At 40.2% G+C, this 22,798-nt stretch overlaps 1 protein-coding gene across 1 annotated transcript; it reads left to right on the top strand.

The window, feature by feature from the left end:
- The first annotated feature begins 500 nt into the window (after positions 1-500).
- Positions 501-22,235, top strand: tmod2 (tropomodulin 2). Its single transcript, XM_073464554.1, has 10 exons — positions 501-588; positions 7,374-7,592; positions 10,107-10,263; positions 16,687-16,809; positions 17,678-17,752; positions 17,839-17,969; positions 18,059-18,166; positions 18,266-18,409; positions 19,119-19,263; positions 19,755-22,235. Exons 2-10 carry the CDS (start codon positions 7,467-7,469, stop codon positions 19,784-19,786), a joined length of 1,041 nt encoding a protein of 346 aa, XP_073320655.1. The 5' UTR covers positions 501-588; positions 7,374-7,466; the 3' UTR covers positions 19,787-22,235.
- The last annotated feature ends 563 nt before the right edge of the window (positions 22,236-22,798 follow it).

The raw sequence follows: 22,798 nt of genomic DNA, 5'->3' as shown, positions 1-22,798 counted from the left end.
TTTATTTTATTTAGTGACTAGTAGATACATTTTATTTTTAAATAAGAAATAAGGGAGTCCTTCATTAGTTCCACAATGGAAAAATTTGCATTATTACAGCAACTAAAGGCATAGCAAAAAACGTAAGCATCAATAAAAAACAATAATAAATAAATAAGTAAAACATAAGTAAAATTGTATATTTTGTTATAATAATTATGATATTCTATATTATAAAATATGTACTGATTATAAACAATAATGTATTATATTAATGCAATACATTTTTTTATTTTATTTTATTTTATTTTATTTTATTTTATCTTATCTTATCTTATCTTATCTTATTCTATTTTATTTTTCCTTCCCTATATCTCATCTGATTGGCTCTTCTCGCCGAAAGGGGCGGACCAATTAACTCCATTGGCTCTCGCCTGGCAGACCCTCCGTCTATTGGTTCAACCAGACGTCACTCGGAGAGCGCACTAGCTCGCTCTTCCTGTGTTACCGCCCTTGGGCTGAGTGAGAAATCAAGCAGTGAAGACATCGCATTCATTGGGAGGACTGGCGATATTTGGAGATTCCTTAGTTAGGTCCCGTTAGCCTCAGGTAAGAAACTTGTTTTTTGGGGCGGGTTGGAGCTAGTTTGTCAATTCAGTTCACGTTATCCGTACTGTTTTACACACTGTCACTTCCATATGTGCTGGTTTAGCTAAAACGGCTAGCAACTTGAGTCAACTGCAAAGGTTAGCATGTTAGCTGCTACATGTCATCGGGCTTTTTCGCATGGTGTTACTGCATCCGACAAATGTAGCTAAGTTGCTAAAGTGTGGTCCCGTAAACCTCTTGGTCTGGCTTTAACTATTTCGTTGCTAGAGTGTGCTATCTTTCGCTGGGCTACGATAATCATTACCGAGCTGTTTACTGTCAGCGTGGTAATCATAAACATGTCATGAGCGAGTTAGCTAACGCCGTTCCGTAGCCCGCTATGACCACACAGGAGATGGATGAAACTCCTTCAGTCAGGACAGCTGAGTAACACCAGAGGAACTTAATATATGTAAGAGTATGAGTGCAATATCATGTGGTACTTTATGGCAGTGCTAAATACCTTTTGATTACCTGTTAGGTCAATGGTTCTTGTTTTATTGTGTATGGGTGTTGCTAATTGTATTTACAATGCAGGTCTGATTTTATCTCATCTGCCCATCCCTGTCAGTCTGACAGCACATCTCACAAACAGTCCATCAATCCCGTCAGTGTTTGTTTGTTTGCTCTAACACAAGAGATTCATTGTTTTTAAGGACGTACTTTTGGTGGATGACTCACACCAGTGTGGTTGCAGGTCTAGGGGGAAAGGCTGTGGTTTGAGCAGCAGTACTAGTTTGTGAGATAGGTGCAAAGTCATTGTGTCAGTAAATCTATGAACACACTCCTCGTTCAAGAGCTAATCTTAGAGTTTGTGTGTGTGTTTGTGTGTGTGTGTGTGTGTGTGTGTGTGTGTGTGTGTGTGTGTGTGTGTTCACAAAGGGCTCAGTGGTGAATGAAGGGTGTGGTCCAAGTCTTAAGGAGGACGTCTGCTTCTGCTCAAGGAAGTGTGTTTTTCAGGTGGCCCTCCTGAAGCTGTAAAGCAGGTATTGCAACCGAGAGCAGTGGTGTGGTGACGGCTGACGAGGCATTTTTGGTGATACGGCAGACTGTAGCACCTACTGCAGTACCGTATTGCAGATAAACAGGCTCTTGATTTGTTTAACCTGCATACCTTTCACTGGAGAGTGAAACCTGGCTGTGAGTGCCAGGTTTCACCCTCGGGGAATGGTGACTTGTCATTACTTCTTTTTTGTTTTACGAAGAGGTGAAAGTAGGAGCCTTTCCTGAACCTGTACTTTTCACAATATAGCCCTTGCTGAGCTGAAAGGCACTCCTTGAAAGCGCTTCCCATTATATAATAATGGAGTGTGTGTGCGGCTAAAACAGGGGAGTGTACAAATTATGCATGTTTGTTTGAGAAACACCCCACTTCCTGTACGACCCTGGCCAGGTCTCTGAGGGAGGTACAGAAATATTTGAGTGAATGAACAAAATAACTGTTGATTGTTTTCTTTTTCAGACACAGTTTTATTTTGACTTTCAGTCTATTTTAATGTACTCGTACAAAGTCAAGCATCCGCACCATAACTACAAACACACTGACACTTCTTTCCTCTCTTTGACCTGTTTATATTACAGTGAAAATATCATAGTGACAGAATGATCAGAGCTTCCGTTGCTATCTCCGTCTCCTTCCATCTGTTTTCTATCATTTCCGACACCTACAGGCACCTTAGGAGGCTAAACTCAAAAAGGATGAAGGAGAACTGAGTAACAACAGGGTGGAGAAGCATAATGGTAGAATACAAGCGAAGCAGAGTAGGTGGGAGGAGGAAGTGCAGACTCTTGTCCCATGGGTAGCCCAGCTGGGTCATTCTAACTATAGTCTTTTTTGTGGGTGTTGCTCTATAATAATGTAATAACCATCAGGGCTTCCTGTTCATGTCTGAGCTGCAAGTTACTATTCATCCAGGTTCTGCCTGTGAGATCTGAAATAGCACCAGGCAACCTGGATACTAACTGGAGATAAACTATGGGTTTTTTCAGCTGCTGAGAGTTATATAATATCAGTCAGAGATATCTGGGATGGCGTCTGAGTTTGTATCATATACATAATGGCTGGGAAAGTCTTGCATTTTGTCTTACAGCATCATTTTCTTTTTTGAGAGAAGATGAAGCCTCACCATTTGACCTTAAACATGTTCAGACATTTCAAAACAGGGCGAAGGTTTATTACAGGTAATGGTGGCTCATAAAGAAACTGATATTTTATGTTTCACTTCCCCTTAGTGCGGCACAATTAATCAAAATACTATCAAAATTGCAATATGCAAATCGTAGAAGCTGCAGTTTTTTTGAGACTTAAAATGCGTGACAAACAGCGTCATAATGAGGTACTGTAGTGCTGCAGAGACGTCCTGGCCTATGAATCTTGTTCTCCAGATGTAAGAAAACATGTTTGTTTGGTAAAGACCCCAGCAGATGTCACATCAAGGGATGGAAGGGTACAAGATTTCATTACAGATCAGGAGAAAAACACGCAGGATAAATTGATCATGGTGAATTAAGATTATTGGGTTAGTTGTGAGTTGGGATTATCATGAATTTCCTCACATGAGTGACTTGAAAAAGCCATGACTGAAGGCTTGGCTTGCCTATTGTATCACCCAAAAAAAAAAGCCAAAGTCAGATGTAGATACGATGGATCCCCAACTGAAGAACAACAAGGAGATCAGGTGCCCACCATTTATTTATCCTTTATATGGGGGGACCCTATGATTTATGATGTTTAAGGTTGTTTGAATCTTCTTCACACAAAGTATGTCCAGTAATAGAAGATGTTTGTCCTATCTGAGATGAAATAACAATATTTGTTTGTCAACATAGTGTAACGTAAAGTAATCCATTATGTTCAGTGCCATTTTAAAAGTTTTAGGCCTATTTTAACTACTACTATAACTACTACTACTACTACCCCCCTCCCCCCATATAACAGAAAGGAAGCTGTTCATAAACTTATCCAACTGTGAAGCTGTGTAACTGTGTTTAACGTCTTTCTTGTGATCTAGTTGTAAATTATTTGTTCAGAGATGAGCACAGTAGTCTGCATTAAAAATAATTTGAGGTTATGCACACTCTGAAGAATACAATTTGATTTAGCCATAATAAAATCCAAGGGAGAAAGACAGAAAATAAAACGCCAATAAAATTATATTAGTGATAAATATAAGCATAAAAAGACAACTGTAAAATCTAAGATAAGAAGGTTGGCCAACTGTGTCCAAATGCTCAAATTTAAACAGTATTAGTAATAGTAATGATAATGATATATTTCTATTAATGCTTGGTTTAACTTTGTAAATGTGGTCTTACATCTTGCAGCCTTGGCTTAATCAGCCAAGTGTTTATCACTTGATCTTTCAGACTGGAAACTAAGTGGTAAACATGTAGCCTGTCAGGTGATCTTAGATCCGTCCTTGTGCAGTCCTCAATAATATGTTTATGTGCCCAACAGTAGCCTGAGTGTAGGGGTCAGGGCAGGAAAGTGTAAGGTGAGTGTAGCGTGCCGACAGGTTTGCAGTATTATTGGCTCCGAGCCATCTGTTGTTGTCTTGAAGGATTAGCAGAGAGGAGAAGGAGAAAGGAATCAATCAGATTGGACTAATGGATCCTCTCAGTGTCTCTGCTCCGGCCTGAGCCCACCCATCGCCATCATTATCCCTGTCTGCATGCCCCATTACTCTCCTGTCTGCACACTCACAAGTACTGAAGACCTCACTGACTCTGAACAGTGGTTGTTGTTTAAGATGTGCTCAATTGTAAAATGTTTTTGAAAAAGTAGGATGATTCATAATGGTGATGAATGGTGTTATTTTGAGCTTATCTTGTCATAAGAGCATTATACTGTATGTGTGTGTGTGTGAGACTTAAGACTTATCCCAGAACGGGGTCTCAGCTTTTTCAAAATCCTGTCCAGAAATGTCATCTTGTTGCCTGCAGGACATCATATAATTAATCTGGGTAATTTCACCTTAATTAGGACAAAGAAAGACATACATCAAACTTCATATATTTCCATATGTTTTGACTGGCTAGCAAATATTTGACTGGTGTTGAAGTAAAGTTGAGCCTAGGCATGCAAGTTTTTTTGGCAGAATACATCAAAGTTAATTTTCTAACACGTTTCAAGATTGTGGAAACCTGGCAGGCTGTAAAGCCTGGTTACCGTCACAATCACAGTAAAGCCATCAGATGTTTGTTATGTCCTTGGACATCTCAGTTGTTGATGATGAAAGATATCCCTTTCCAAAACATGCAAGTAAGGGCTTGTAATGACATCATGAGAAACTAATCCTGGTGCCGGTCCAGATTGCTGTTGTGGACACAACACACAGAATGACTTCCATATGATACAGATTCATGGGATTTTTTTCAATCTCTCAGATATAATGTTGTTTAAGTCGAAACTTATTTGGACCTATTTTGTAGGACTGCCCCGACTACAGTCTTTCCAAGTCGACAAGTATTTGTTAGTTCAAGCTGTAGTCAACTAGATGTCGCACGTTTGTGATTTTAATTTGATTATTTATATATTTTGGAGGGCACACACTAAGCTACCTTCCTGTTAATGATGAGGCTAACAGAAAAAACAATAACTTTAATGAGTCTGAATGTGTCAGACCACCAACAAAGTGGGAGCTGCCCTACTGATTGATTTGTTTTTTTGTTTTTTCAAGAGCAGAAGTATGATAATAACACAACTGTTTTGGTTCTCCAGTTTAATGCTCTGTTCATGCTTCCTTCCAAATATTGATTTCACCTCTATGTGATTTTTAGGACTTTCCTCTTTCCTTTCATATTTAAAGGCCAGATTTTGTTGTTCATTTGTATTGCTTCACCACCTTATATGTCTAGCATGTAAATAGTAGCAACTAATACTTATTTACATGTCGATTAATGGTCAATTTTCTCAATTATTGGATTTGTTTTTGGGTCTACTATAATGGCCAAACCAGGGATGCAGCGATTAACCGATTTCACTATTAACAGCTGTTTGAAATTTCACAGTTTTGTAACCTTAAAAACTCCACTACACTCAGTGTTTCTGTTCTCACTCTCAAAAGAGTTTATTTTTCCAAAGTGGCGATGGACTGTGTAATCTACAGTAAAAGCGGGACAGGGAGCATTACACCATTTACATATAAATTAACGTTCATTTAATGAGAGTTTTCAATTTATTTCTTTTTAAATAAAAACTGCATTTTGACCTGACTTTCTGTTGATTTTTAAATATTAATTAGTATAATTTCTATTTCAAACAGCAGCGACTCTTAAATAAAAAGCCAGTAAAGAATGCTGTGGTCACAAAATACAATAAAGCCTGACTAAAAATGCTCATACATCCATAGTGATGTAACATTAATTAGTGTTAATGTCAATTAAATAGTTGACAACTAATCGATTTAGCTTGAATGGCTGATCTACTTTCCACCCAGTTAGCTGTGATAATACCCTGCAGTGTCACTACACTAGATTTTACTGCGCTGCCTCTGTTTGCCAGTATCTGATTGAGTTACTGTACAGTAGAACATTACGAGTGATATTATTATTGTAGATCAATTATATTCATACGCTTTTATTAGTCGTTCATGCTGACATTTGAGTCAGGCTTCATCGCAGGCACTCAGGCCTGTGAATATCCCTGCTGTGACTCTCATCATCATCTCAGAAATAAATGTGAGTAGTTAAACTCCACTAATGGAGGAGGTGAAGGAAAGAATTAGTCCAGGACAGAGCCTGGATTGTGGAGGGAAAGAGCTGAACAGTGTGAGAGACACTGTCAGACTCCTCAGGGAATTCCTCTGAACTGAAGAAATCAGTCAGGCAGCACCGGGGAGAGGGCACTAAATGTTTAAAGAATCTTAAACACTGCTGTTAACAAGTTTAGAGATGGTGCTGTATTTTACAACTGACATGACTCGGATTCGAATGATGTGATATTTGTTCCTATTTTGTCTTTCACAAACATTCAGCTTTTTGTCTTTCCTGCGAATGAGCTTTTGTTGAGAATAGTGTGAGCAAGCCATTCAGGAAAGGAGAGTTTTAAGTGTGTGTGTGTGATTAGGACTGAGACCATCTGTGGAGTCCTGCAGGGAATCTGGAAATCATGAGGTCATTCTGTGTTCGGACTGTGGCGTGGGAGCGGGAACTGAAGGCTGAAGCTCTTCATTTAGTTTGACAGGACACACACTCACTCTCTAACTTATTCACTAATCTGAGCTTTATTTAATCTTAACTCTGGTGTTGTTTTCTTACATATACATCTACCTAATAGTTTACTCCAGGAGTATTTCCTGCCACTGTTACAGTTTGCTTTATTTTCAGGCCTTTTAAAAAACACTTCTTTTGTTTCTTTTTAAAAGTTCTTCATGTATTACAAAGTTGATGTTCGCAAAGAGCTGTCGGTGATCCTCAAGGGAGCGGTCAGATGATTTATCTGAGCCTGAGAAAGTTCTTTCTTTGTTCCAGCTGTGTGTGTGTGTGTGTGTGTGTGTGTGTGTGTGTGTGTGTGTGTGTGTGTGTGTGTGTGTGTGTGTGTGTGTGTGTGTGTGTGTTGCATCATTGCAAGCCCCCATTATCCAGCCCAGCTGTGATCGACTATTGTTTCCCAGGGATGAGATAAACAATGTCTAATCTGAGTTTAGATGTAATTACCTGACTGTTTTAGTCAGCTGCATAAAAAGGAATCTCATGCCCCATCATCACGAGTGTTTATTTATGTATTTATGTTTCTGTGCCTTCAGGTAGCCTCTCCCTGGTCTGGAGCAGTGAGCACGAGAAGAAACTGTGGCTGTGGTCTGCTGTTCAGTGTTTCTTAGCGAGCTATAGCCGGCACCATGGCGTTGTCGTACAAGAAGGACCTGGACAAGTACAAGGATCTCGACGAAGATGAAATCCTCAACAAGCTGTCGGCGGAGGAGCTCAAACAGCTGGAGACGGCCCTCGAGGAGATGGACCCTGAGGTCAGTACTCAGTGAGGGCTGGGCTCTTTAGTGGGAGGCAGTTCCTGTGGAAATAGGATTCACTGGAAAATTTCTAATTTAAAAATAAGAGAGTTTATGCATCTAATGCACTCATGGAAACTCATTAAGTCTTTGCAGTTAATTTCCTTAAAGGGTAACTCGACCAATTTTACACATTAAAGTGTGTTTACAGATCTTGGGGAGTACTACTGCATATGTGTAAAAAGTAGTATAAAGCCTTTTGTGGCTCCAGAGGAAGCTGCAAAGTTGCATTGTGGGTAATGTAGGCAACAGCTTTTAAGAAAGGAATAAGAAGAAGGGTGATATCTCTGGTTCTTCTGTATCGATTTTAATAAATACGTTTTTAAAGTGTCCATCATGAGTCCAACAGTGTTAAAGGAGTTCAATGCTAGACCAGTGGCCTCCTTTTCAAAACTATGTGCCTACATCACCCATAATGCCTCTTAGCCACTGAGCGACATCACTGGAGGCAATCAATCCCCAAAGAAGAGCCTCTGGCTTTGAAGCCAGTTTTCATAGTGGCCAAACCGGGTAATTACATTGTCACATGATGCACTGCAGCCCAAAAAGACGCACGTTCTATGGGCTTTACAACATGGAAGATCCGGGTATTTTCATAGCTGGGAAGTCGAGTTTTTTTGCATTTAAAACGCCACTGAGCAGCTTTCACAGGATTGAATAAGGCTCCACCTCCAAGGTTGTGTCCAGATGTAATATAAAGTCCTTGGAGGTAATCGATCAGATTACCTCCAAGGCACGATACAAATGTCCACTATGACTCAAAGACGATACGAATGTCTAATAGGATAAAATGCTGAAATTTTGACAATTGATATCCAAAAAGTCAGAGGTTAAATGCACTGTGACATTGTAATATTTTGCAAAAGATGTTCTGAATATTATTCAACACCACAGCTCTGGAACAGTAACTTGACTGCAATGTGGTAATTCTAGGCAGTAGTACTCCCTAAAACCTTAGTTTTCTTTAAATAAGGGACAGAACCCCAATCTTAGACAGTTTTCACAAAAAATACACCTAGTTTAACCTGCATACTGACACCTGCTCATGCTTCCTGTCGAGGTTGTAGCGAGTCCAGTGATTTGTAGAAAGTGGACACAGTTGAGGCAGATTAAGGGAAATGAATCCATGAAAAATAATATTGTACCACGTCATCACATCAGCTGAACTTCCTGGAATGCACTGAATGGAACAAGTTCAGATCCAAGGGTGGATTTTTCCTTTGTACCCCTCAACCACACCTCCCAGTCCCCAGCCTCTGTGATTGGGGAAACAGGGGGAGTCTGAGCTGCAGTAACTCTGTCAGCAGGCTGCCAAGTGTTTGTGTGTTTATTTGTGAGTAGAGCTAAAGAGAATAATGAACCCCCACCTCCCCTCCAGGCGCCTGGGTGTTTTATTTAAATTCCATCTCAACCAAGCGAGACAAATAACCCTACATGGTGACCAACAGGATATGTGCAGCAACAGTAGGAGAACTAGTCATTTCTGGATCCCAAGTCATTTAATAGAAGAAGTAAAATTTAATTTGTCCACAAAAAAGAAGCATATTGCGTCAATAGCTGTTGTTCGCTAGTGATGTGTGCTGCCACGAGTTTCCTTCCGATACCAAGGAAAACCCAGGCTTGTATCACCGATACCAAGACAATACTGATACTTTGAATTAAAGCTTAACAAAACTGCATTTTGTAGTCTTACCTTGTTGTACCTACAATCTCTCTGTACCTGCATAATGCCTGCCAGTCCAAAATACTCGGCGATTCAAGGTTAGCAGAACCTTTCTTCTCCTCTTCTTTAGACCTTCGCTGCATAACCTCATCACATTCTGTATTGTGATTAAATCTCAGACTCTCAACAAGGTTTGTGGTGTTGCCACAGTACCTCACAGTCCTCCCACACATCACATACAGTGTCGCTGCTGTTCTTAGAACTGAAAAAGCTCCACACATGACTGCGTTTGTGGTTAGCCAACATTAATGCCAACTCTCTGTGGCGCCGTACTACGTCAGGTGGAAGGAGAAGTAGTTCCTATCAACTAGGTATTATTTAGACTACATCCCGGTGATAAAACACACATTTACCCCACATTACTGAGTTAAGATGTCAATCTTTTAATATTGGAATCAATCCTTGAACAGAAATGTTTGGGATCAGACGTATTAATATTTCCATATAGATATCTTTTCACGCGTCCTCATTCACTACGTCCCACCTGTAACAACTGGTGCAAAGTTGGTTACTTTTTTTGTCAGGTCTTTTAAGCCATGAGGTTTTGATTTACATGTTTCCACTTAAACTAGCTCATAGTATGTGTACTTCCTGTACAAGCAATATTCTGGCATTTACTTACAGCACTGAAAGGTTTGAGAAAATGCCAACATTTGGAGTATACAGGCAGCTTTTTCAGACTGTAGTTCACAAGTACAAGTACACAAATATTGACAGGTCTAACAAGTCTCCTCATCACGTCTCCTCAGAATGCTCTTCTCCCAGCGGGTTTACGTCAGAAGGACCAGACAACTAAGCAAGCAACAGGATCATTCAACAGGGATGGCCTCCTCAAATACCTGGAGAAGGAAGCCATGGAGTACAAGGACAGAGAGGATGTAGTGCCCTTCACTGGAGAGAAAAAAGGTGAGTGTGTTTCTCTACAACTGTCCATGATAGAGCACCAAACAGAGAGTCATTCCAACGTGAATATTAACTATATTTAAAACTTCTCATGACTTCAAATCACAGTGGAAAAATTGGAAGGATAACAGTTCTCCATTGCCTAATAACCGTGGGTTTATGACCTTAAGTTAACCTCAGTTCTTCGAGGTGAAACACAGATCAACACAGATCAACACAGGCGATGACACAACGTGCTTTCTAACTGAGAAAACCCAGTAAGGTAAAATAGTGCCATTAAAATGCTGGAAGAGAAACTCCAATAAGAATGTTTAAAGTGTTGCTATCACATGTTAGTAATGCATTTCTCAGGGGATGAAGAACCGAGGTGTGTCTGTGTGTTTGTGTGTGTCTCAGCAGTTCACACACACAGCAGTAATTACCACTCTGCTGTCTTTGCACGTATTATTAATGCATGTCTGCTCTTATGCAACATACAGCAGTGAGGGGGAGGTGTGTTTGTACCAGGGGAGAGGAGGCAGGGAGTCAAAGCAGCAGGCAAAGTCAGGATTAACTGTCTTGAATCTATTTGTTTGTAATTTGTGTATTGACGTTTGGTAGATGTATGTTTCTTGTCGGTTAGTGAGCCAGATCAGTCATACATATATGATGCTGGAAACATGCAATACCACAGTGAATGTGCTATCAGACAGTGATGGATGTCCGTCTTCCACAAGCAGCCAAAACCTTTACATTTAGCCATTAGCCACGTAGTTTTTGAGTCGGATTTTAGTTTTGTTGGTCGGCTCAGTGTGGGTCCTGTCAGACCATATTGATGATGGCTGTATCAGGATTTGAAACGAGTGAAACAAGTACTGTTGCATAACAAAAGGCTGCAAGTCAGTCGGTGTGCTCCAGGCCTCTTTTGTCGAAATACCGAGTAAAAAAAATTGTGTCAAATCTTTCCACGTCTCGTTCTGACAGATACTATTTTTCTGACTCCTGAGCTCTTGAAAAACTTCCAGTGAGCGTGTTGTGTTGCTGTGACAACCGGAAACCGTAATGTCATTAGCTGCCACATAACTGCATATTACACAGAGTCTAATGCTGTGATTTTGTTTTTTCTCCTATGTTTTAATACGTTTTGAAACTAATAGAGCTGAACAATTAATCAAAATGTTATCGAAATTACTATATGGACAAGTGCAATATCCTACAAATCAGATATAAAAAAACATGTTTGTTCGGTATAGACCCAAACTAATGTCACAGCATCAGGATTTTAATAGTTTTTTCAGTGAATTGTGATGTAAAAATGATCATTCCCACTAACTGTGAATCATAATGCAATTGAAATATCTTCCAAAATATTCACAATATGAAGATGGAAGTAGAAGAAGTAAAATAAAACGTAGTTATATAATGTAAATGTTGCTTATAACAATACACACAGTAAATGCACAATGGCTGACTGACGACTGAGGTCAAGGTTGAAGTTTTCTTAGACAAAACTATGCAAATCTGTGCCTACATTTGTGCACATGTGCCTTATTTGAATGGAAGTGAATTCTCAAATTGGCATAGATGTTTTCTTGTTCGGCTTTGCTCATTGAATGAAATGTCAATCAACAAATATCCTGATGGTCCACGTGTTGAAGATGTGTCCATCTGAGTCCAGCTGTAGACCTTTTGTCTACACAAAGAAGGCCTCATGCTATAAAAATAAATGTGGTTGTGTGTGATACTCACAGTTATATAATCAAGCTTTCAGCAACTGTGCCTGTAGTATTGGCATTGAAGGAGTGTAGTGTGGGATGGATCACCATTACAACAGTCTGTGATATCACAGAGTTGTCAAACCAAAGGGGAATAAAATTGTCAGGGGATTCTTGTCACAACACAGCTGATGTTGGTGGCAGGAATGTGAAATAAAAAATTAACAAGACTCCAGCACTCACAGATAACTAGCCTTCGTATTTATTTTATATTCTACATTTGATAAACTCCCACTGATGATCCGGATCGGATTAATGTTGCTGTCAAAACTGAAATGACCCGATCTTCTCGAGAGAAACCAGTTTTGTTGAAACAGGGTTTAAAGCATACTTTAGTTGTGGTAATCTTAATCCCTTTCGAGAAGAGAGAAAAGGGAGATGCTTTATGTGACAGCAGTAGAGAAAAAAAAATAAAAGTGAGTGGAGTAGAAACATTACTGCGTCCAGGGGAATTCCTATTGTTGTGATCTCCAGAGAACTGAAAGCTGCTCCCTCACTACAGAGGAAATATGGAACTGACATCTTCCCTCTGACCCAGCCCTGGCCTGTTAGAAATTATACTCCCTCTGTGTGTGTGTGTGTGTGTGTGTGTGTGTGTGTGTGTGTGTGTGTGTGTGTGTGTGTGTGTGCCCTGTGACAACATGGAAAACTCTACTCACTATGGTGGTTCTGTGGAATGTAGCTGGTTCTCCCCTTGTTATATTCACCCCCTGCTGACAGATAATGTGGTCATGAGTGTGTGTCTCTCCTCTCAGAGGAAAACAACCTGCTGCCCTGGCAACCACTGCAGCCTTTTAACCACTTTAGATACTCTCATATTGGGCCAGTCCGTCTTATTACTTTTCTATAATCCATCTTTTGTATCTTTTCCTTCAGGGGTTGTCAACATTAAGGAGGTCTAGAAAGAAGACGGTGGTGATGTTTGTATTGTTAGAGGTGCACAGTATTGCTGGCATGTTCAGTGGGGTTCAGTTGAGGTTTGAAATGGGCACAGAGCAGAGAATAATTTATTACTCTCGTTGGAGCGTTCAAGGCCGTGTTTCAGTTGATGTCTGAACATGTTTCTTAAGGTTACAGTGGAGGGTGAGGCTGTTGTTGCATGAAAACATACAAACAAGCAGCAGGTCTGTACCACCCAACTCCAGTATTCAGTATATGAAGTGCTTTAACAATTTAAACATACCATAAAACATAGCATGTAACCTTTTCGCATTGAAATGCCTAAAGACAAGGAGGTTATGTTTTCACCCGTGTCTGTTGTTGTTGTTGCATGAATCTTGATGAAAAACCTATCCTAAATCTATTTAGGTGGCTGATATCTAAATACCACTTTTACACCGAAATTATCGTGTATGTGCAGGTTTTTTAAACATGGGTAAACCTGCTAATAATCGAGTTAACTTTTTTGACATTGCCAGTTGATGAGTTTGCCTTTCTGTTTTTTCCCCTTGTGTATCTCGTTCGTTGTCACGTACGCACCAGAAAAACAGCAGCAAATCATACACTTCATCAGACTACATCCAAAGGATGGTAAACTTGTTTTGAAAAGGTCTTAATCAGTCTCTCTTTCAAACTTGGCGCCAACTGAACAATGTTTAAGCGCTACTCGACAGAAACGGATAGAAAGATACAAAAAAGCCAGCAGTCTTAATTTCAACACACATCACAGCATCACACCTGAAAAAAGGAGATTATCGTAGCGTGTTCACATCACAGCCGAGCCAAGCAAGAGGCGATAAATACCTGTGACTCCTGCAGAGTTAATGAGCCTGGGAGTAAATCCTGATAACACATTCACATTGCACACCAAAGTTAGATTTTTGGCAGAGGTGTGTTCTCTACTGAGTGGCGTTCTAGTTGTATATTTTGTTGAGTTGTGTACTTAAATTATCTCAAATGTTTCCAACTTTGTTCAAAGTTCAAACCCAGAGAAATCCAAAATACTACTCAGGGCAGCAGTGCGTTTCATTTGGTCGTCTATAACTTCCGTGTAAACGCCAGACAAAAAACATCAGAGAGAGAGTGAGGAAGGAAGTCAATGAACGTGACTAAACATAACATAAAACTTTAAACATACCTTGTACATGAACATTTCTGCCTCAGTCACTTAGATAGATTTTCATCGCCAGTGGTCGTTTAGCACTGAAGACCGCAACTCCCATGATCCCACTCCCAAGTCCTTCACAGTACTATCAGCATGCATTGCCCCATTACACCATGTAATATGTTATCTAAAGCCGCATCAGACGAATGCAGATGATGAATGATTTGTCACATTGAATTAAATATGCTCAAGGCGTTGCTTGCTATGTTCAGGCTTCTCCTGGAAATCATGAGTGTCAAGTTAAAACCCTTCACACTCAGCGTTTTCTGCATCTGATACTCGTGTTACAGGCAGGCACTGTGCTACTGACGTGCCCATTTTCCGTCAGCGTTTCTACATTGTTGTACCCTAATGTGTTTTCCTCATTTAGTCCATGATTTATGCCCCTGTCGGATCATACAGACAGGACTTTGGCTCTGACTTCTCTTTCCTTCTGAGGGGCTAAATGTCGCTCCAGAGGGACTGGCAGGCACAGGATGCTGCCTGATGACTGTATTTACTGTTTACTGGCTTTCAGGAAGTGCCAGAGCCCCCCACTAGGGACCAGTTTGAACAATTTGACTGGCTCCGCTGAGTTAGAAGGAGGGAAGGAGGCAGGGCCAGCTCTCAGGGTGTTTTTGTTGCAGCAGACAGGCAGCATCAGAGAGGCAGTGAATGGCACCCACTGGATCGTCGACTCGTCCAGTGCCAGTGTTTGTTGCCCCAGCAGTGCAGTTTAGATTAGACTCCAGTCATTGTTCCGTGACTTCCTTCGCTCTTTCCGTTTCTTCCTTCAGATGGGTTACCATGGAAATACCATAGTTGTCAGACAGTCACGTCTGGACTGAGATCAGCTAGTCTGAGCCACTGACGGCTGGGGAATGTTGTGTAAAATAGCAGGAGGCCCAGACGTATTTAAACAGCATGTGTCTGTTGTTCAGATGTCACCACATTGTTAGAAACATTAACATCATTTTAAGTTAATTATTTTAAAATATTTTGTGTTTTTAACAACATTCATACACAATGGATGGACACTAGAGCTAAGACAATTAGTTCATCGAAAGAAAATTAATTTCAATAATCAATAAATTCTAGTCATTTCTAAACTAGAGTTTGATCGGTATATCGGCCAGCCAATATTATTGGCCAATCTTGGTCTGTCACAGATTAGGGGTAGAGTGATTATCAGGGCCGATATTCAGCATTTTGGTGTTTTTGTGTCTGGTTGCCGATAAAATACATTTAAAATGCAGTACTTTGGCTCTGATGCAGCATCCTCTCCCTGTTAGTGGTCACCAACACTATCTGATGTCACGAGTAATAGCCAATCAGCACTGGATAATCTGAATGTAAAGAAACTAGTAGCGAAAGTAATCAAATACATTTTGAGGAGTGAAAGTATTAAGTAGCAGAAAATGTAAATATTGATGCAAAGCACCTCAAAATTGTACATAATTACAGTACTTGAGTAAATTGTAGTTGGTGATGTTCCATTACTGGTTATTCTCTATTAAGATTTTCTGTTTCCTGTAAATGTATATCAGTTCCAATTATTGGTCATCTGTGCGTATATGTTGTCCGATATGAAAACTTTTTTGTAGAGATTATAATGTAGAAAAAGATGCTTGGGATCATTTGTAACTGTTAAACTCGGAGCAAAGTTTACTGTTTCAGTGCACTGATAGATTTTATTGGTAAACTGACAAAAAAAATGTAACAGGCAGGATATTTTACAGTGTGTTTGATAACCACATTTGAGGGATCTCTGCTAAAAATGTGTGCGTATCACCCGATACATCGTTACTGATGTTCGTTGTTCGCATCGTTTTTACTTCCTAATATCAGGATCAGCATTGGCCTCAAAAATTTAGTTTTGGTCAAGCTCTAGACTAAACGATTAAGCGTGAAACTAATCAGCAGATTCATCGATAATTGAAATAATAAGTTGTAGCCCTATGCAACACTGACCAACGAGTGTAAATACAATAAAAGTGAAAATGCGTTTCTACAACTTAATATGTTCTGATTCCCTGTGCATTACAATCATTTAATGGGTTTAAGTAAACAAGCCAAGTCGCACACTGTAGAAGTCACTGAAAACAAGAGATTAAAGCTGCAGAGTAAAGGAGAGTGATGACTATTTCAAGGTCCTGCTGTGAAGTGAGTCGTCTGACGTCAAAAAAAAGAAATTGAAATGTGTTGTGACTGGAGCCCTGATAAGTGTTGGTGTTATTTCCAAACCTACGTGTGAATATTAATGATACAGCTGCTTTGTCTTGGGATGGCTCCATTTGCTTGTAGGCACACACTCAGTCACACAGCACTTGGCAGTCATGCAGTCTTATGCCTGTGGCACAAGCACAGAATAGCAATGGTCTTAATGTGAGAATAACGAGTCACATTAACCAACAGTTGGACATTTTTTATAGAAGGTGGGGGTTGTGTAACATCTCATAAAACCTTCACTCGGCTTGCATGTACCTGTTTCTTCTGTCTGTGCTGATGAAGTATTGCCTTCCCGTTTTATGAGGGCTGAATCATCCCCTTCTCTCCTTTCCTCATTGTCTTTTCCTTCTGTCTCCACAGGTAAAGTATTTGTTCCAAAGCAGAAACCAATAGAAACACGCCAGGACGAAGTCACAACCCTCGATCCAGAGTTAGAGGAAGCCCTGTCCAGCGCCACAGATACAGAACTGTGTGATCTAGCAGGTAAGAATGAAGAAAGACTTAAAAACACAACTCTGTATGAGAGTTTCTGTGTCTGCTGTACGCACGATGACTGCGTTGACATGCACAAAATATTCAGTGTCTTGCCCTTATTCCTAAAAAAGACAATATTCTTACTAAGCTGCTCACTTGGCTAATGAAAATAAATGCTCCACTAATATTCCTGTGTACATGCAGCCATATATATTTAGATTAACATGTCCTTACATGTTTATCACGTCAAAATACGGAAAAGTGGAACAGCTAGAGCCTCTTCTGCAATTTTGCAGAATTTTGTACAGTAAACCACATCCTCTGTCCTTAGACCTTACATCCTTAGACCCTTGTCTGGCCTTAGAGTTGCGTAAGGAAAAACTCTCCACAGAAAAAAAAAAACCTTGTAGCAGGGGAAAAACAATGGAAGAAACCTCAGGAAGAGCCATAGAGGAGGGATCCCTCTCCCAGGACTGACAGACATTCAGTAAATGTTGCGTCTCCAGAGGAGAACAACAAAATCACAGAGTATACAGATTTCATTGACAGGATACCTGATACAAGTTGATTATATCAAATATAAGTGAAGAATGTGAATCCAGGAGGACGACTGTCATACTCTGAATAATAGTAGAAAACAACAGTGGATGTAAATGTAGTCAGTGTAAAACACAAACACACCACTGATTCCTGGTGTCTTTCACAAGGCTCCATCCTTTACTGTGTGTGATGATGAGGACAAATGACACCTCTTGTCTCCTTGACCTCTAGATTTAGTTATTCTTTCACTTAATGGTGCATTTTTTTTTTTAAACCTTGGAGAACACACGCACACAATGATTCAGCTACTCAGTTTGTTGTTTGCTTTATCTTGCAGCGATCCTGGGTGTTCACACGCTGGTCACCAGTACTCAGACATACGATGGGACTGGAAGTAAAGAGGGTTACAACAGTAAGTACAATCACAGAAATAAATCTGTTCATTCAAATGTCCCAAAAGGATCAACGGCTTGATGTCTGCCTGTGTGTGTTTTCTAGATGTGATCAAAGGGGAGAAGATGAACCCAGTGTTTGATGAGCCTCCAAATCCCACCAACGTAGAAGACACTCTGCAGAGGATAAAGAGCAACGACAGCTCCTTAACAGAGGTCAACCTCAACAACATCAAGGTACACAGAAACACAAGTGTGTATAGAGTGTGTGTATATTGCTGGTGTGTATCTCCGGACCAATGGCAGTGTGTCTGTTGGTATTTCAGAACATTCCAATTCCCACGCTGAAGGACATCGCCAAAGCCATGGAGAGCAACACGCACGTCAAGAAGTTCAGCATGGCAGCAACACGGAGTAATGACCCAGTGGCTGTGGTGAGACGGAGTGCCTCGTGTGCTTTTTAATAGCTTTGTTCATCACTTACATCTTTGCGTTTTTAAATCTTTGCTTTCTTTCCTCATTCCTCCTCCCAGGCGTTCAGTGACATGCTGCGGGCCAACAAGACAGTGCGAAGTTTGAACTTGGAGTCCAACTTCATCACCGGGGCGGGGGTTCAGGCTTTGGTCGACGCCTTGAGAGACAACGACACGCTCACAGAGATCAAGATCGACAACCAGGTACCAGATGATTTGTGACACACGCCACGATCTGAAATAATCAGATAAGCCGTCGTTAAAAAACAATAAAACAATTAACGGAATTTTAAAGTGTTAACATAAATAAATGTACTGAAGTACTTTAGCTGAGTACAGTTTGGAGGTTAAAGTACTTTGAATGATAGTACTTTTAAATACAACTGTAGATGATAATGATGATGATAAAGTAAAGAAAAAAATATTTTGACTTTGGGCCAGGTAATTGGGATGGTTCTGGAGCCCTGGATCAGAGGTTTCATAGTTCAGAAACAGTCCTGTGAAAATAAAGATTATGATGAAATAATAGTAAGTGTTTTTTTTTTTTTGCTGTTTTCACTTGTTTTGTTTTGTTTTTTTTGTAATTCCTGTCATGATTCAGGGTCACTGTAGATGATTACAGGGAAGTAATGTCTGGGGAAGTCTTTGCACTTTTAAATAAAGTGGTTTCACGCTGCCTAAAGTAGCAGAAAATGTTTGTGCAACGTGCAGCTGAAGAAACTGCCAACCATCACAAACCACTGCCTGAATGAAAACATAAAAGACCAGTTGAGCGTTTCCAGTAGTGGTAAAGAAGTGAAACCTGACATCTGTGGTCCAAGCCTGAGTCTTATAGAGTTCTTCCTACAAATCAAAGTGAAGCCATGACTCTGATGTTCAGATGTTGACCTCTGTGTGTTTGTGTGCGTTTCAGAGGCAGCAGCTGGGCACCACCATAGAGATGGAGATAGCCAAAATGTTGGAAGAGAACAACAGCATAGTGAAGTTTGGCTACCACTTCACCCAGCAAGGACCTCGCTCCAGAGCTGCTGCAGCTATCACCAAGAACAACGACCTGGGTATGACACACACACACACACACACACACTGGATGATTATTTGCCCATCACATTTCCTTCCACCTGATATCTGCCTCTTTGGGAGAGTGAATCATGACATTTTCCGTAAGACGTCAGTCCACAGTGACGACCTCTCCTCTCTTTTAGCTCCTCGTCCTGTCAGAGTCGCGGTAGCACAGGTGTGATGCATGGGTGTGACTATGAGTATGTCAGTGTTTGAATGAAGGATTCACTGCATTAACAGTATGGGGATTGACACAGTGTGAGAGTGACGACATCTCACTTCTTGTTTTCTGTTCACGCTGACACATGCTGTTGAAATGGGTCTAAACTTTGACCGCACAGCTCATGATGACTCACGTAGTGTTTTCATGTTGAACTAACAAGCCTGTGCAGGTTGAAGGCTGTGTAGCATGTTTGCAGTTCATTCTTAAAGTCTTTACTCAGAATTTGTGCTTTTGGCTCTCTTTAATCCTTTGTTTCTTCTCCAGTCCGCAAGAGGCGAGTGGAAGGCGACCTGTAGGGACGGAGCCCGACACGTCTCCCAGCCAATCCTGTTGTTTCATCTCAACGTGTGGAATAATTTCAGCCAATGCCCTGGTCTCATCTCACTGTGTGGAAACTTTAGTCTTGTGCCAAACTATGGGGCAAGGCGCGCTCAACCAGAACATACATCTGAGAAGAAGGGAAATAACTGGAATAGCCCTCTCCCATATACATGTCCATACTTATGTTTATTATTATTATGTTGTTGTTTATTGAAGGTGTAAATCTGATTAGTTTTTAGTCATTTCATTTCAGCTGCTCCTTTTTTCTTTTTTTGAGCCTTTATTTGATCTGTCCAGACTTTTTACTTGCTTTTTTTCCTTTTGTACTATGCTATAATCCTGTGACGTAAACACGAACATTACCAAGTAACAGAAACAACAATAACAGCTTTGTGCAAAACAGTAACTAACATTGATAAACACCTGTACCCTCGACCATGATAGTTTGCTGTTGAGGCTGAAGCCTCCAGAGGAGTTCCTGTATTGACCCAGCAGAATATGTCATTTGAAAAATGGGGATAGCATACAGCCACAACTACTAGCCAGTAAAACTTGTCTGACTGTAAGATAACAAAAGGTAACATAAGTCACCGTTTAATAACCCGCTAACCCTTGTTTCTAATGTTGCTGATCAGGGGCCTCATTACAGAAAAAACCCTAACGGCTTGTCCCACTTACCCTGGAAATTGGAAGCTAACAGGCTAACATCAGTGTTAGCTTCTACAACGGGCAGACATCAGTGTTAGCTTCCCCGACAGGCTTATATCAATCTTAGCCTCTCTAACAGGCTAACATCACAGTTAGCTTTCCAGACAGGCTTACAACAGAGCTAGCTTCTCCAACAGTTACGGTATTGTATTTTAAATTTAGGACTTGGTCTGTGCCATCCAAACTAATTCTTCACTTAGGATGGTTCTGTAATAGCTAAAATCCTGTCCTAAAATAAGATAGGATAAGAGATAAGATAAGTTCCTAAATGTAACCTTAACTGAGAGAAGATTTTCAGACATACAAAGTATTTTGTCATGAGGCTCCTGATCACTGTTGTACATTCCATCTGCATGTTGGTTTGCAGGTGTTGTTTATTGGAGTTGCCTTGTAAAAGCCCGGCTGACTGTCTGCCTGGTGTGTCTAACGGTTAAATGTGTGCTGATCTCATGCCGTAGTCAGCTCAAGACCAGATGCTGGCTCACACCCTTATATGAATTTATTGCTGTAAGAAAAAGTGCATAATGTTTTATATTACTTTACTGTTCAAATATCTTGTTTTCATACAGTTCAAATTCAGATTTTGGTTATTCTGATTACTTATATCCAGTTTCAAGTAAAAGTGGGATTATTGCTGTAAAAGGAACAGGATATAAACCCCAGTGTAGACTGAAGAGGCTGTGATCTGCTCTTATAAGTGATTTCTCTGATTCTTAACCATGCCAAAGACTAACAAATGCAGAGCTTACAGCATCAATATTGAACTTTGTGGCTATTGATTCAGGTTTTAGCTTCCTCATAGTACAGATCTGGTCAAGAACAACAGTGATCTAGACATTTTTTACATCATGACGTTAAATTTTGCTTCATTATTGTGGGCCGTTTATAGCAAAAAGTCGTTCACTGAGATGTGAGGAGGAGTTGGCAAACAGTTTGTGTGAAACTTCTCCGGTTGCAATTACTTGTGAAATGTTTCTATGAACGACCTGCCCCAGATAGAAAGTCATTTACAGATTGTAAGTGTTACTTTCCTTCACTCCCTCACACCAACACTTTCACTAGGCTTTCAGCGGTAGCATGTCATACATTATGTAACAGATGACAACATGCTGTGTGTGCCTCAAACTGAACTTCCATAGGTACACTAACCTGCTCGAGAAACGTGTAAAAGGACTTATTCAGGAGTTACTTGAAACTTGTAAATACTGTTTATGTGTAATAGGAACAATATACTGGCATGAAGTCTTTGCTTGTGAGCATCATGTTTCTGTCGACCAAAAAATGCTCTTTCATCTTAACAGCCTCACATTCCTCCTGACAAGAGCTGTACGGCTGAGTTCAGTACTTTGGGGTTTTTATATCTGTGTACTTCTGCCATCTGCGAATATTCCTTTTTGTTTTTACATTCCTGTGACGGTCAGCTAAAGTGGAAAACTGCTTCTGTGCTCGGGCTTGTTATTGAGAATATTCTGTGATTCATAATACTGTATGTATATTAAATGCCATCTCAAATTCAAAGTGCACACAGAACACACACTTTGACTTGTGTACCACATAAATCTGCACAAGTTGTCGCTGAGATGTTTTTTTGTACCTTAACTCAAAACCCAGGTGTATACTCGACATAAGGAATATGTAAAATCACAATAAACTGGTAAAATGCACTGCTGAATATAAAACATCCTCAACAATAAATGTTTTTACATACTCTTTGGATTTCTTTGTTTTTTTGTAAAATTAATCCTTTAAACACATTTATATGTTCATATAGACTATTGAACCAGTTTCCTCTCCTCAGTTGTTGACAAAGTAGCAAACATCGCTCCAGCAAATGTGACTGAAGGCTCCGTAAAGATGTAACTAAGTGGACCTCGTGCTGAGAAGTTTTTGTCATGCAATTTTGTAATGAAATTTCAAGCTATCTAGCTAGCTTCAATATGTCAGTTGTTTTTCGGCTTATTCATAATTCTGCCTGACACTTTGGTTGATGTTCACTCAGAAAATGGAGTTGTGCAGATGTGAGGTTTTTCATTGAGTCTGCGGCTGCAGTCTGTGTGTATTTTAGCATCTGGTTCACTAAAACAGCAACGCATCACACAGTCAGCTCCTGGTACTGAAGGAGAGATCGTAGGGGCGGTTCTGAGGTGGGATATCTGTGAGATCACAAAGCTCAGAAAGAAATATAGTGAAATTATAAGATATTTACTGGAGCTGACTCCACCTGATCTGAGAGCACAATAGTGTATCTTAATATTAATTTATATAGGAGGCAAAAAGGA

The sequence above is a fragment of the Pagrus major genome, chromosome 4 (assembly GCF_040436345.1).
Source record: "Pagrus major chromosome 4, Pma_NU_1.0".
NCBI classification, from domain to species: domain Eukaryota; kingdom Metazoa; phylum Chordata; class Actinopteri; order Spariformes; family Sparidae; genus Pagrus; species Pagrus major.
Note: the sequence above shows the minus strand (reverse complement) of the source record. Positions and strands in the feature narration are given on the sequence as shown.